The 15,868-nt window shown below is 36.2% G+C and overlaps 1 protein-coding gene across 1 annotated transcript in view; it reads left to right on the forward strand.

Annotated features, from left to right (window-relative positions):
• Positions 1-15,868, forward strand: part of LOC135206609 (serine/threonine-protein phosphatase 2A 55 kDa regulatory subunit B delta isoform-like) — a 165,628-nt gene that overhangs the window by 135,762 nt on the left and 13,998 nt on the right. The window contains 5 exon segments of the mRNA XM_064237946.1: positions 5,337-5,508; positions 6,212-6,381; positions 10,680-10,820; positions 10,822-10,896; positions 11,381-11,558. Coding sequence (XP_064094016.1) covers positions 5,337-5,508; positions 6,212-6,381; positions 10,680-10,820; positions 10,822-10,896; positions 11,381-11,533 — 711 coding nt within the window. The 3' untranslated portion in view covers positions 11,534-11,558.

Here is a 15,868-nt window from a genome sequence, read left to right on the forward strand (position 1 = left end):
AATCAAGAAAGGCTTCCCAGAAATTGTTTGTCTGTGTTTTGGTCTTACTGTAGATTTTTGACACACTTCTTTTATTTTTCTTAGGTCTCCTCGACAGTAGTCTAATCTCTTTATTATCGTCTTCTCTTTTTCATTTTGAATATTAATGTGAAATGTATTAAATTTTTTGGTTGCTTTCTAGTTTATTTTCTGTTGATGGGACAATGTCTAGGATGTTTCCTCTAGTAGGTTTGTCTACCCATTGGTGGAGGAATTCATTTTTTACAAAATCTAGAAGTTTTTCCTTCTAAGTTTCCCAGTGTACTGCTGCTTTGAAATCTTCCATTATTATGCAGAGTTTATATCCTGCTATTTGGTACTCTCGTTTCAAGTCTCTTTTTGCCTTTTGTCTCCATGTTTCTGTGATATTTATTATGTGTAATTCTTCACTTGCTATCAGTGCTTTGAAGAGAGCTACTTTGTTCTGAATAGATTGTGCATTAAACTGTGCCACTCTGAGGGACTTCTCTATCTTCTCTTGTCCTTGGTGGCTTTATTCATTTCCCGTAATTTCAGTTTCCTGCAGTGATATTACTATCGTAGGACTGTTGTTTTTTTTTGTGAGGATGAGATTCAAAATGGAGACCCCAAGGACAGTTCTAGTAAAAGTTGGGGATAATGATTTTATGCTGATAGTAGACTGGAAGAATGTATACTTCCAGATTCCAATTCATCATTCTTTCAGGAAGTTTCTCTGCTTCAGTCTGGCAGAGAAGGTTTTTCAATTCAGAGTTCTGTTTTTTGGATTGATAATGTCTCCTCAAGTATATACAAGAGTATTCATTGTCGTGTTGACATTGGCCCATGCTCAAGGAATCAGATTAACAAGGTACCAGGACGATTGGCTGGTGATAGCAGTCCCAAGAGAAATTACTTCAGGACAGAAATCTCCTCCAGTTTTTGTCACAGCTTAGGCATTGTGATAAATCGGGAAAAGTCAAGAAGTTTGGATCCCAGTAAGAGGCTGGTGTACTTAGGGATACAGTAAAGGCCAAAGCTTTCCCTTCAGATCAGAGGATAGAGAAATGCAAAATAGTAGTGAATTCCTTCCTGGGAAAAGAAACACAACCAGCAAATCAATGGCAAGTAATTTCTATGAACAACCAGCAAATCAGTGGCAAGTAATTTCTATGGAACTTTAGTTCCTTGGAGAAGTTAGTTCCACAAAGCAGACTACACCTTTGGTCTTTACAATGGAGGATGAAAGAGGTGAATAAAGATCTACTGTGTTGGTTGCATGACAGCAATCTGACAGTAGGAGTACCCCTTCAACATCCCTCTCCAGATCTTCTGTTCTCGGTGCTCGAAGGTTGGGGCGCTCACATTGAGGAGTTGATGATTTCAGGAAAATGGAGTCGGAAGGACAGAGAACTTCATGTAAAAGTGCTAGAACTAAAAGAAGCATTTCTAGCATGGCAGGAGTTCCAGGAGAGGGTGAAGGGGCACTCAGTAGTGTTGATGTCGGACAACACTGCAGTACTAGCATATGTAAATAAACAAGGAGAACTGGTATCTTGACAGTTACACCTTATGACAGTTGAACTTAATCAGTGGGTTGCCGATAACTTAATAGACATCCGGGACAGACATATTCCGTGGAAAAGAAATGTAATAGTGGACAAGTTGAGCTGCAGGACCAGATTTTGGAAACAGAGTGGCCTTTACATCAGGAAATTGTAGGCTATGTTTATCTTGTGAGAAAGGCCAGCCATATACCTGTTCTCAAAAAAGATACAACAAGAAATAGGAGATATATTGTTCAGTAGTCCTGGACACAGAAGCAGTAGCAGAAAATGCTCTACAACATCTGTGGGACAATCTGGGTGTATGTGCATTTCCTCCGTTTTATCTAATCCGTCGGATAAGAACAAGGGATGCAGTCTCAGAATCTCAAGAGTAACCTGGTAGCCCCCTAGTCGCCAAAGGCAGAATGGTCCCAGGACCTGTGAGAACTCCCCATAGGTGTTCCAAGAGAACTAGCTCCCTGGAACAACCTATTATGTCAACCACATGTGGAGAGGTACCACCAGTCAGTACAGTCCCTATCTTCACAGGTGAAGACTGTCAAGTACCTCCTGCCTTTTTTCAGATAAGTTCTTTGGAGCACGGATCACTGCTTTACCAGTGGATTCCAGTGAACTGCTTCCCAATCAAACGCTTTGCTCTGCATTGATGATTATGTTGAAGGGAATGACTCTTGACCTGCCTCGTCTTTACTTGCTCTCTCATACATCATCACTATCCTGTCAGGTGAAATTTCATTTGCCAACAGTGTTTGATTAATGGGGTGGAATGAAAAGTGTTTTCGTAAATTGATATTCAAGCCTTCCTCACTATATGACATGGTCAGTTAAGAATGAATGTAATGAAGATATCAGTGGCACTGCATTATTTAGATGGAGCAACCAGATCTGTTGCTTACAATGAAGGCAATACACAACAAATGTGCATAAAAAACGTTTGTTGTGTTTATTAACCCTTAATAGAAGAACACCCTCACATAAGTAGTAATAGCAGGTTTGGGTGGTGGATGGATTCACTCGTGGCGAGTAACAATATTACATGCCATCGATGGGGAGGGAATCGGGTTGGAAAGAGATGCCATTACTTCTATACGCCATAAATTCAGTATTGGCAACTTTTAGACTGGCAGCTCAGGAGCTTAGCTTTGGTCATGACTTCAAGAGAGGATGTACCACTGTCTGTCTCACATGACATCTTTTTATAAATTTGCTCTTAAATATACCAAGGGGTTGCTGTTGGCTTTAGTTCTTATCTTTTGTGATAGTGTGTTGGTTATAAAAGTAATTTTGCAAAGAAATGTTAAAAAAAAAAATGTATAATCCAAAAACGTTACTGCAGCTTCATTCACGGTTAATGTACAAAAATGTTTTACAACAAATATGATCAGAATTTGTTATTGGTTTTATTTCTTATCTTTATCGATATAGTGTGAACTATAATTACCATTTTACAAAATTAAATTTATTAGAACATGTATAACTTGGTAATTTACAATCTAGAAGAGAAGAAAAAATAAGGGGGGGGGGAGAGAAGACCCACAAGGGGTTATAAAGTCAATTTCAACCACGTGGAAGGTTGATATCTCAATATGTCAGACAGAATATTTTCTCTCTCTCTCTCTCTCTCTCTCTCCCGGTTCATAATGGTTAATACAGCACAATTTTTTGTAATGTGTTACAAAAAAAAACCACAAGTGGTTGTAAAGTCAATTTTAACTTGGAAGGTGAACAAATTGGCTGACCTCAAAGTTTACCTGCCTTGGGGGCCTGCATATTGGTTTTTTAACCGGGCTCTCATGGTTAATACAGCAAAAAAAAAAAAAAAAAAAAAAATTTATGTTGTTCAGCTCACTAGATATTAATAGGTGTAATTGCAGTATTCTTTCCTTCTCCCTCAGTTTTGTATTTATGAAATGAGATTGGTCTCTTGATTAGTGATGTTTTCACTATGGAATTTAATCACTGTCAAGATATGAAGATCAGGTATCAGGTGCATTTGGTACTTCAATCTTTTTTTCATTAGATATTTGCAGGAAAATTTATAAGTTTTGGCTCTTCATAAAGCACTGTATACATGTCTTTATTTGCTTAAGTTGAATTTACTTTTCACCCATAAGATTGCATCCCATATGCTCTCGCCCTTAAATTTCTGGGTTTTAGTTTAACACAAGAATTCTTAGGATACCTGAAGCTTGGGAATTGTAAATTCTTTTTATAATCTGCTGTAGACTTTTGATTGGATTAATATCAGGACATTGCTTGGCCAATTATCTATGTAGTTAAAAATGCAGGCTTGAGCAAGATCAAGGCTGTCAGCAAGATGCTCATTTAATGACTTGTATATCTGTATAATGTCTTTTTATAATTATTTGACATTAAAACTAACTTACATAGACCCTTACAACTGTAGGAACCCCAAACCATTAAAATGGCGATAAACATTTCCATCTTTATTGCACATATTGTAACAGTAAAGAGTATTATGTTGTCTGACTGTAACTCATAGCCACTTGTCCATATCCTGCTGAAGGTATTTCTTGGCAAGCTGGTCAATACAACTTTTCTGCCAATAGTTCAGAATGGCTTGCTTTCTATCAGTGGCTTGTCTATCGAAATTCACAACTCCTTCAGTTCCTAGTTGGAGCAGATGAGATTTAACTCTATTTTCAGCATAGAACAGTGTCAGTGGCATATAGTTTACTCTAATACCCATGTAATAACTCTCAATAAAAAATCTTTATATCATTTGCGTAACCTTTATGGTCTGAACAGTTTTTCTACAAATGTATGTACTCGTTAGACATAACAGCGGCTGGCGCTGCTAACCGAAAATTGTGCCGTAAAAATACCTTAAAATACCTTATTTTTTTAATTAATATTTTTTACGACAGCTGTAAAACCGATTCGCCATTAAGCGATTGCGCCGTTAACCGCTGGCCACCTGTATACTTCCATCTTTAATTTTTCTGTAGCGTGAGCCATATTTATTACCAAAAACATTTAAGTGGCATATAAGCAGTATAGATTTTATTAAATGTATGTATAGGGTAGATTTAGGCTATGCCTAGTTAATTTTTGTTTGCTTAAGGTAGGCTAGGAGTATGACCAAGTGAGCCAAGTAGTTTAGGGTTGCCCAACAAAGACTGATCAAAGGCTTATCCCCTTCCTTCACTTAATTACACTGCAATGATTATTGGGTTGTGATGGAGGAGTTCTTTTCCAGAGCTTGCTGCCTTCTGTAGTTGATAAAGTAATTGAGACGAACAAAAAGATTTTTGTTTGAGCAAGTTGGTGAAACTAACTCCTATCTGGTAGATGAAAGATTATTAGTGAACAGAGAAGAATCAGGACAAGTTTAGTTACATATATAATTGATGAGTTTGTAAGAAGAAACTTGTTTTAACAGTGTTCTACTATCAGTAATTTTCCTAATGTCATGGTACTGTAAACTTTTTTTGTGCGGAAAGATGATAATTACCAGGTCACAATACTGTTTTATCAAGAAAAATTGAGTGGCAGTATTGTTAGAAGTATGTTACATAAATGTTACCATCACAAAATTACATGGGCAACTTTTTTTTTTTTTTAATATTGAAACTGATGTTCAATCTTTTCAATTAACAATCCAAAAATTTCATGGTATGCAAAACATTAGTTCATAAAATTTATCTCCCAACCTATGTCTTAGCATAACAATTTTCACAATGTGACATAAATTTGTGTAAGTAGCTTAGAATTTAAAGTTTATGTATAATTTTTGTTTTTTGTTTTCAGTCCTTCAACATAGTTGATATCAAACCTACAAATATGGAAGAGCTGACAGAGGTAATCACTGCATCAGAATTCCATCCCCATGACTGCAATGTGTTTGTTTATTCTAGCAGCAAAGGAACCATTCGGCTGTGCGACATGCGACAGGCCGCTCTCTGTGATAGTCACTCTAAGAGTAAGTTTGCTGAAGTCATGTGAGTTAGGAAATCATTTTTTTGCATTTCGTAGGGGAAATCCACATGGAGAAACAGCTTAGGGTATATATATATATATATATATATATATATATATATATATATTATATATATATAGATATATATATACTATACGTATATAAAAAATTGTTAAATCACAAGCTTCAAGAACCAGTGTAAAGGGATTAGATATTAATTGTAATTGATAAACTGATCAACAAATTACAAATTTTAGAAAATTTAAACAGGAGTAATAGTATCGTGGAAAAATTTGTTGGACATCTTCAACTTCAACAAAACTTGTATACAGAAAGAAAGTATTTCAAAATTTTAGAAGAAGAGCGACATTTGACCAGTCACAAAGCCATGCTATATTAAAGTTAAGATAAAAGATTCATAAGCTCAAAGAAATAAGCTACATGTTTTTGCCAACACTAGAAGCAACAAGAACCTAGATGAAAATTTTCATTAAATAAAAGATAAAACTGAATCACACCCACAAAATTTTAAATGACTGGAGGTTGGGGTTTTTGGATAAAAAGAGAAAACAAATCTTGTAGCAGAGAAAGATTTGTAATTGAAGAATTTTGTCCTTTCAGTTTGTGACTTCTTTCTTGCCATCCCATTTTACCATCAAGTTTGATATTCTACCAGTTTCCGTTTATATGGACATTTTTCTTTCAGTGTTTGAGGAGCCCGAAGATCCGACGAGCCGTAGTTTCTTCAGTGAAATAATATCCTCTATTAGTGATGTTAAGTTTTCTAACAGTGGTCGCTATATGATTTCACGAGATTACTTGTCTGTTAAAGTTTGGGATCTTCACATGGAAACTAAACCCATTGAAACTTATCCGGTAAGTAGGCTTTTACTCCACTAATTGAAATTCATTTGATGTTCATTCATACTTTTTTTTTTTTTTTTTTTTTTTTTTTTATAGTAGTGAAGCTCCCAAAAAGGCATGCCATTCAGAAAGCACAGGACATGAAACTTTAAATATCTGTGTTGTGTGTTGAAAGCATTTAATAGTCAAAAGGTTTTGAAAATCTTCTCTCAGCTCCCAAAATTCTTTTGTCTTAGTAATGATGTTTTCACACCCACAGAATTTTACTTTTCCAAAGTATAATTTTTTTCTATCATACAAACTTATTAAGTATAATACATATGTCCCATTTCTCTGATGCCATACTCTTGTCAAAAAGTTGAGATCCAGAAGTTCCATCTTTTGTTGTTTACAGCATATTGACACCATCTCCAATTCCTTTTAACTTCTTTGTGAAATGAAAAAAAAAGGAAACTTGAGGGGCTGAGAGAAGGTAATCCCTGTATGATTAATTAGTTTGTATGCCAAAACTTAAGAAAATATAGCTTGTTTTAACCCTTATATGAGTAACAACAGGTTTTGAGTGGTGGACAGATTACCTCTTGGTGAGGATCATTATTTCACACCATCAGTTTAGAGAAATTGGGCAGAAAGAGGTTCCATTACTTCAGTAGCCCATGAATTTATTAGTGGCAACTTTTAGATTGGCTCATCACTGATTTTAAGCATTTCATGATTCAGTTTTGTACTTTACTTCAAAGGGGCATGTGCTTCTCACTCCCCACATGACGTCTTTTTATATACAGGCAGTCCTTGGTTAGTGGAAGGTAGGGAGTTTTTTTTTTTTTATGTATCTAGGCCACCCCCCCCCTTTTTTTTTTCCCCTCTTTTCATACCCCATTTATGTATCCAGCCCCCCCCTCCCCCCCCTCCCCCCCTCCCCCCCCCCCTCCCAGGTTTCCACAGTCTGGGATGCTGCAAATGTTTTTAGCACGGCTTTAGGGGGTTAATTTATATGAAGTCATTAGTAATTTTGCTTAAATTACTACTAAGTTTTAAGCAAAATTTGAGGGGCTGAAAGGAGGCTAAACCCTTGTATGATTAATTAGTTGTATGTCAAAAACTTGTTAAAAAATATGCCTTGCTTTACGTTATATACCATTAGTCATTGTTATAAAAATATAGCCTGTTTTACTTTTATATAAAGGCATGTCATTATTTTTGCCTGAATTGTCAGTGAACAGGGCATGTAGTACGGTACGGTTCGGTACGATATTACGGTACGGTACGGTTTTTTTGGGGACGTAAGTACGGTTCGATATTACGGTACAATATTTTCCTTCGAGTTCGGTACGGTACGAAAGTACGATTTTTTTTTTTCGTACTTAATCGTACCATTTCCGTACCAAATTCAGATAGGTGTCGCAAGCAGCCAAGCCCCCGCCGGCCGCCGCCCAACCGCCCAGTCACACTCCTGGTTGATTTGCAAGTCAACCAGGTGTGTGACCATAAAGGATTAACAGAGTTCTTCTCCACTGGGGTGTTAATTAAAGCATATCCAGTTGGGGTTTGCCCACGTCAGACCGTCACATCAAGGATGGGCAGGGAAAAACGGCAAGATTCTCGGCTTAGGAACCCTGCTTTCCTATCTGCTGTGTATCTGACAGAAGATATAATGTTCTCCTCACGAAGAAGAGAAGGAACTTATAACTCTAGCTACAAAAGGTTGAGACTTTCCTACAATTAGCGCGTTGACACGTTTTCCATCTTGCCAAAGGAGGTATTTAATCCTAATCCAAAAAGGTACAATTTCTGGATTAACCTCTCCAGCCGGTTAAGGTTAATCCTGAGAGTGGACATATACAGGCGTACTGTGCTTCGATGCATAAGTAATATATAATGCCATGTGTATGTATGCTTACGTTTAACATACATATATAAAAGGTATATACTATATGTACACATATACACACGCATGCCAATAAATTTTAATTAGGATTTTTATTATATATATATAATATATATATATATATAATAATATCTATATATATATATATATATATATATTAACCCTACTTAAAATTTTCATTGAGCAACTCGAAAATGTACAACAAAGTCCAATATAAACATAATGTTTTGATCTCTTGTGTTTGCTTTGTACCGACGAATGGAGGGAGGTCAGATAATCCTCTTATTACTGTGACCCTTGGCGGTCACTTCCCCTTAATCATCCATACACGAGGAAATGGCAGCGCCGCTCAAAAAAAAATTTTTGCCCTATCTACCAAATTGTCGCCCTTTTTCCTGAAAAGTTTGAACGGGTTTAAGAAAATATGGCAGCAGTGCTAATCACCATCGAGTCTCAACCTTTTGTAGCCAGAGGTCCAAATACATCTTCTTGGACTCTGGAAAAAAAATTAAAACTATTTCTTCTACTAGTACTATGTCGTCAGTCTCAACTGCTGGCAAAACGACGATTCATTTCACGAGCGGCGATAGTGATGGTGAAGGTGACTCCGTAGATATTGATGTGAGCAATTACTCCGAGTCAGTGATGTAAGCAGAGCAATGATACCGCAAGCAAAGAGAGTGAAGTGGCTGAGCATATCAAAATGTTCGCCCAAAGCTTCACGTATCAGTAAAAATGAGTGTATTTTCCAGTGGTGGCATTATCAACAAGAAAGTGCACTAAAAAATCTTGCTGAAGTAGCAGTTGCTCTGCCTGTTACTCAAGCGAGCGTAAAGCGCACATTCTCTGGGTTGCGCTATATTCTTAATGATTTAAGACTAGGTCTAAAAGAGGATATTGTTGACCCTGTATGCTATTACGCTGCAACACATAAAACTGTATGAATGCCTAATACTGTATAACTGAACATTTTCCTTTTGTAACCTCAGCAAAATAAAATTGTATTATATCATTCATGTATTACATAACACCAATCTTCTTGAAGTGGCCATGTCGGTGGTAATGGTGGTAGTAGTATTAGTAGTAGTAGTAAAAGTGCCATGTTATGTCTATATGAACTGCAATGTAAAAAAAAAAAAGTAGGTACGGAAACAGTACGAAATTACGGTACGATAAAATATCGTACTAGTACGGTACGGTATGAATTTTTAGGTACTGTACGAAATTACGGTACGGTAAAAAATGCGTGGTACGAATTACGAAAAAAACAAATCGAACCGTACCGTACTACATGCCCCCTGTCAGTGAATGAATGATTAAAGAGCTGCCCCAAGGTATGGCCTGTAGGATACTGGACTAGAGTAGGGCTTGATGATCAGCTAAAAGGCCCTGTAAGTAAAGTGCTAGCTTTTATTTTGCAAAAAAGCTAGCTTAGGAGAAAATATCAGTATCCTTAGACATGTAGCCCACTACCGTGTTAAGGCAATTCAAGACTGCCAATTCCAATTAGGATAAATGCCCCTATCCCAACCTATAGACTAGACTGAGATTTTCCCCAATGAGAGACATCTGCGTGCAGTGCCCATGATAAAACTAACTAGAAGTTGAACTTCACTTCTACATACGTGTCATCAAGATGGATGACAATGCCTGGTTGAATTTAAGGGAGTGGGCCACTGGTAGGATGATTTTATGTTGTGAATAATATGTCAAACGGAATATTCACAGAATATATGTATGAATTGTAGTAGTTTATTTTGAACATTTCACTAGTGTCCATTGGTAAATTTTTGTTTTTTAATGACACAATTGTCAAAATATACTATATGTTTACTTATTCTGTGTTGATTTTCAATTACAAAACAACCAATAAAAACTGGCTGAATAACCACTGGTTCCATGCAACGTAAAAACACCATACAAACAGTATGTTCTTCCTCAATCTGTTCCATTCTAATATGTATATTTTGAATGAGGGATTGTGAGGAATGTTATATGAGGGTCTGTATGCTCAGTTGGGGCTTCATATTTCCTTGTGCCACTGGTTAGTGCAATTGGGATTTCTATCATGGAAATGGTTCATGTTATGATTGGTGGGTTTGTATGAAGAGTTTTTTGTTATGAAAAATATTTTGGTATATCATCTTTATTGCAGTGTATGATGTGGTAGTTTGTATTTGTGTACTTTTTCTTTATAATTCAGTTCCTCACTGGACGAGTGGGTTCCACGCTTGGCTGTCAGTCTGGTAGCCTGAGTTCGCTTCCTGCAACCACCAGAGAGGAATTAGAGGAATTTATTTCTGTGGATTAGAAATTCATTTCTCGATATAATGTGGTTTGGATTCCTCAATAAGCTGTAGGTCCCATTGCTTAAGAAACCAGTGGTCTTGTAAAACTAAGATAGACGTACTTCTTTTCACAGGTGCATGAATATCTTCGCTCCAAACTATGTTCGCTATATGAGAATGATTGCATTTTCGATAAGTTTGAATGTTGTTGGAGTGGAAATGATTCTGCCATCATGACTGGCTCATACAATAACTTCTTTAGGATGTTTGATAGAAACCACTAAGAGAGATGTTACACTGGAAGCATCAAGAGATACAGCCAAACCTAGAACATTATTAAAACCAAGAAAGGTATGTAATTTTTTTTTTTAATCATTTTGTAACCATAGTAAAATGCATGCAGTTTTGTCATCCCTAAATAAATTGCCAAAAAATTTACTTAGATTATCCATATATCAGTACTGAATAATTTAAGTAAAATAAGACAATGAAGTGATTGGTATTGTAGTTCGATATAGCATTTTTAGAAGAATTGGTAAAGTAAAGATAGTGCAATTTTTTATAGCATGTATTTATGCGTTTCTTTTATGAATTTATAAGTTTAAAAAGTGAAGTTATGTAGATTGATCTTGAATTTAACAGTTTTATGATATACATGAGAGCTGGACAGACAACTTTTAATTTGACACTTACCCAGTAGTAGTTTACGAAATAGAATGCCATACACAGAGCCAGAATGCATTTGAAAAATTAATTTAGAGATTTTATTAAATCAATAGTCAGCCATTGTATTACAAATGTTTGTTGTGTAAGTTTTAAGTATTACTTATTAAAGGTTTGTACTGCGGGAAAACGGAAGAAGGATGAGATCAGTGTTGATTGCCTCGATTTCAATAAGAAGATATTACACACGGCATGGCATCCACATGAAAATATCATAGCAGTTGCAGCCACCAACAATCTTTACATATTCCAAGACAAATTTTAGCGATCCTTCAATGACTAGAGCTTAGGTAAGTACATAATATATTTTTGAGTAAATCATAGGTATTAGTCCCTTGAGCATCCATGTATAATTCCCTCCAGGAATTTCAACACAGCTACCTTCACCCATGGGTTTTTATTGTATAAGAATGTTGCGGTAACACCAGGTCGTAGTTTACCTGTTCCAACATGAATGTGTTGTCATATTGCAACAACAGTTGTGATTGGCTGGAGAAATTATAAGCCATGTTTCTCTTGCGTTTTCTTTATGTAAATCACTGTATATAGTAGACCCACGATAATGGGGATTCATTTACAAAGAAATGTGCTAAAAAAATATAAAAAGATTGGAGTTATTTTACACTATCTCAAAATTAACAGGCAAAGTAAAAATGTTATTCCATCTTCAGCCATACATTGTCAACTTCCACCCAAACGCGGGTTAGGATGAAGTTTGCCGCAGTCATTAACTGTGAATTACTTTTGTCTTAATTCACAGCGGCTTTAACTCACAGAACAACAAACATGTCTGTTACTATGATTCAGTTTTAGTGTATTCATAGCAAGCCTGCAGGAGGTTTGTTATAGAGTGAATTCAACATATGTATACCATTTTACAGCCTCAAGGGACTTACAAGATTACTATATGTCGAATCTCGTGTCATATGAAGAGCTCAAATGATAGATACACCGATATGTATTGTCATGACTTGAGCTGAGTGATGGCATATTATAAATTTGAGAGGTCTGAGTTATATTTGATGTAATGGCTTATCCACTGAAACATTCTATCTACACCAGCGGGCCATAAGGACTCATGAAGTTAAGACTTGCAATTGAGGTTTATCTGGCAACTTGTTTTACACGTTTAGTTTCAAAAATAAACAATATTACAAGTCTAAGGGATAATGAAAAATGAAGCACACTGTTTGACAATAAACTAGAGAGAACAAGAAAACTGCAGAAAATGTTATTTTCCAGTTTAGACTTTGGTTAATGATGAGTCTGTAACCATTTGATTAAAATTCTTTCAGGAGGTAGGTAAAACTAAACCACCTTACTTCCTGAACAAAAATAGCGTGGAGTTAGAGAAAGCTCTACAGACAGATTGGCAGTATGTGATCTTCCATTTGTTATTTTTGTAATCATAACTATACCAAGCCATTTATATGATCTTTCCACAACATTAAACTGATAATTACAAAAACTAAACATATCATATACTCTACAGGATAATTGCAAAGACTTCTGTTAGAAAATACTTTTCTAGTTCATTATTTCTGTATTCCTCGGTCATGGAAAAAAAGTCAAAAGCTGCAGGAATACTGAGAAGGGAAACATGAGGATTAGCAAAGAGCAGAATGAGCAAGATATGAGTGAGGGGGACAAGATGCATGACTAACTTATTTAATTGATGAATACAAGATGAAAGGAGACATAACAGCTCCTTGCAAAGGTTAGAGACATTTACGGAAAGTGGCCGTTGCAGTCTCCGCCAACAATGAATGATAGGACGGTCAGAGAAGTCACTGTAAATCAGGTTATACAAAGAGACAGGTAGGGGCCTTTAATACACGTTCAACCGGTTTATAGTTGCCAACATTCAAATAACTGAATTTCACAATGGCAGTCAGCAGAAAACAAAAAATATTTGTTCAGAGGTGTAGTTGTAATATTGATTTATTCGCCTAATGTTACTGTTTAGGGTAGGACATGGTATGACAGATCGGTGGAATTTAGGCTATGAGGCCTGGTGTCGGGACAATATACAGAATTATTGGGCTATCTACCCGAAAGTGAATTTCCCTCATAAAAATTGATTTCTCTAACTCCTTTGCTCTGGTCTACTAAGCACAGTGCTGGAATGATAAACCAAAGCCACCAAGTGGCTAGTATGATATATTGGCCTTCTGTTGATTACATTAAAAAAAAAAAATCTGAAACAGTGATTCCTTCAGTTGCCTAAGAATGATATTGATAGGAAACATTCTATGTAAAGTATTGGAAAACTAATTCATTTGTTATTTTAAGCTTTTGTCTTGGGCTAGTTATTAATATGTTATCTTTCTTTTTCCATCAAAGACCTATTGAAGTTACTTCTCTTTGTTTTTTACTGGCACTATCTGAGGTTACTTTCCCTCTTCGTTTTTTACTGGCACTAGCACCAGCTTGAGAGTTACTGGACCCTTGTTGCACAACAAAATGGGCCAGAGACATTTATTTCTGGCGTTTCTATAAAATTTGCCGCAAGTTAAGCAGTGTATTATCATTAAACATGTTGGAGACACAGATTACAACTTCTTTGTTGGGATGATAATTCTCCACAAGTTTTTTTTATACATTCTGCAAACATGTTTTAATCCCTGAAGTAGGCACATTATGTATGCCCATTTGTTTTCTGAAATTTTCAAACCAGCTTCCGCTGGTGTTAAATTCACTAACAGCAATGCTTGCTGTAGGCATTTTCTCACTGAGATCAGCATGCAACTTCCTCCAACACTTTGCTACGAGTTCTTTCTTGAATTCTGTAGTGTTTCTCGCCTTTCCTACGGAAGGGCTAGCACTTGGAACTTTTTTTGGCCCCATAATGGCTTATTTAGCAGTTGCACTTTTTATTGCAGTTGCACTCTAATAAAAAAAAAAGCACAAAAAGCTCGCTCAAAAACAACAAACACAAAAGTAGAATGGGTCACGAACGAAGATGGGATGCTTTGTTTGGGCGCTCGGCTGGGCCCCAAATGGAGTTTCCAAGTGTATGAAAACCGGGAAACATACGATAACCGAGACAGACAAAATTTAGTAGAAAAGTGTCTACGTAAAGAGGCATACAAAAACTGAGGTTTGACCTGAATTTGTAGATACACAGGGCTTAAGGAACCTATCCCTTATGTATCCATTATTACTAAGCAGCTTAACCAGACCACCAAGTCAAAATATCCACTTCTCAAAAAGCCAGCAATACAGAATTTTTTTTTAAGAGTTCTGCTCAGGTACGATCTATTACATAGCAGTTTACTGACCAATGGCTACCATTAAACTTTAATGGTAGCCACTATCTTTTCAAGGAAGCCAATGGTAGCCACTGTGCTTTCAAGGAAGCCACAATCCCCTCTGACCATTTACAGTTTGCTCCAGGAAATACAATAAACAGCGTATGGCTATTGGTAAGCCATACTGTGACTATTTTGGTAGTACTGCAGTGGGCGTTTACATTTTATCTGGGGCTATTTTGTTTTGTTATGAAGAACTTGATTGGCTGGAGGTATCTCAATGACAGTTTGTTCAATTTTGTGTAGTAAATATATTTTAAACAAGCAACATTGTAATAAGAATTAGGGTAACAATATCCATAGAAATCTTATGTATCATACATCACCACTGTTACTTTCTCTTTGGGTGAACGTGCAGTATATACTAACACAATTCGGATGGTTTTTGGTATTTCAGTAATAGTCTATAAGTCGTAACATTTTAATGCTTTAAACTCAAGAGTACTATTACTACTTAATGGAGCTACATTACTAATCCAGTGGAGTGCTATGTTGTCCCTTTCTGAATATATAGGAGCTAAACTTTATATACAATTGTAATTTTTAAGAGTACTCTTCAGATGAAGTCCATCTGACAATTTACAAGTAACATTGTGCAGGCACGTAGTGCAACAGAAGGACCAGTCTGTCGGTAGAGGTTCCTCTAACTCTACTCTGAATTTTTGTTTTGGAAGTAAGGAGGGTTTGTTTTACTTACCTCCTGAAAGAACTTTAATGAAAAGGTTACAGACTAGTGAATAACCAAGTCCAAACCAGAAAATAACATTTTCTGCAATGTTTTCTTGTTTACTCTAGTCTTGTCAGACAGTGTGCTGTGTTTTTCATTATCCCTTAGACTTGTAATTACACATCAAAATAAGACAGCCTCCTTTGTAAAGTTCTGTGGGTTTTGAATTTGGTTGAATGACTACAGAACCTGTTTCAGTCAAATTTTGCCATGAAGCATCTTTGAGTAGTGCAAGATTTATTACTCCTAATCTCTTGTTTGGAGATACAGAGAACCCCCCCATATTTGCATTTGCGGACTCTCATATTTGCAGATTTCTATATGGACCATATCTAACTGATATTCGCAGTATTTTTCTGTGTTTTTTTTTTATCGTGCACTCAAGTTGCCAGATAAACCTCAATTGCAAAGTCTTAAACTTCATGTCCCCGTAAAGATAGAATGTTTCGGGTAGCATAATTACTCGTATGTTGGGAAAAGGATAGAAAAGCCCAACATAATGCTTATTAAACAAAGGAAATTATTACTCATTATTTATCCAATGGTTCCCACCAAAAATAAT

The sequence above is a fragment of the Macrobrachium nipponense genome, chromosome 31 (assembly GCF_015104395.2).
Source record: "Macrobrachium nipponense isolate FS-2020 chromosome 31, ASM1510439v2, whole genome shotgun sequence".
NCBI lineage: Eukaryota > Metazoa > Arthropoda > Malacostraca > Decapoda > Palaemonidae > Macrobrachium > Macrobrachium nipponense.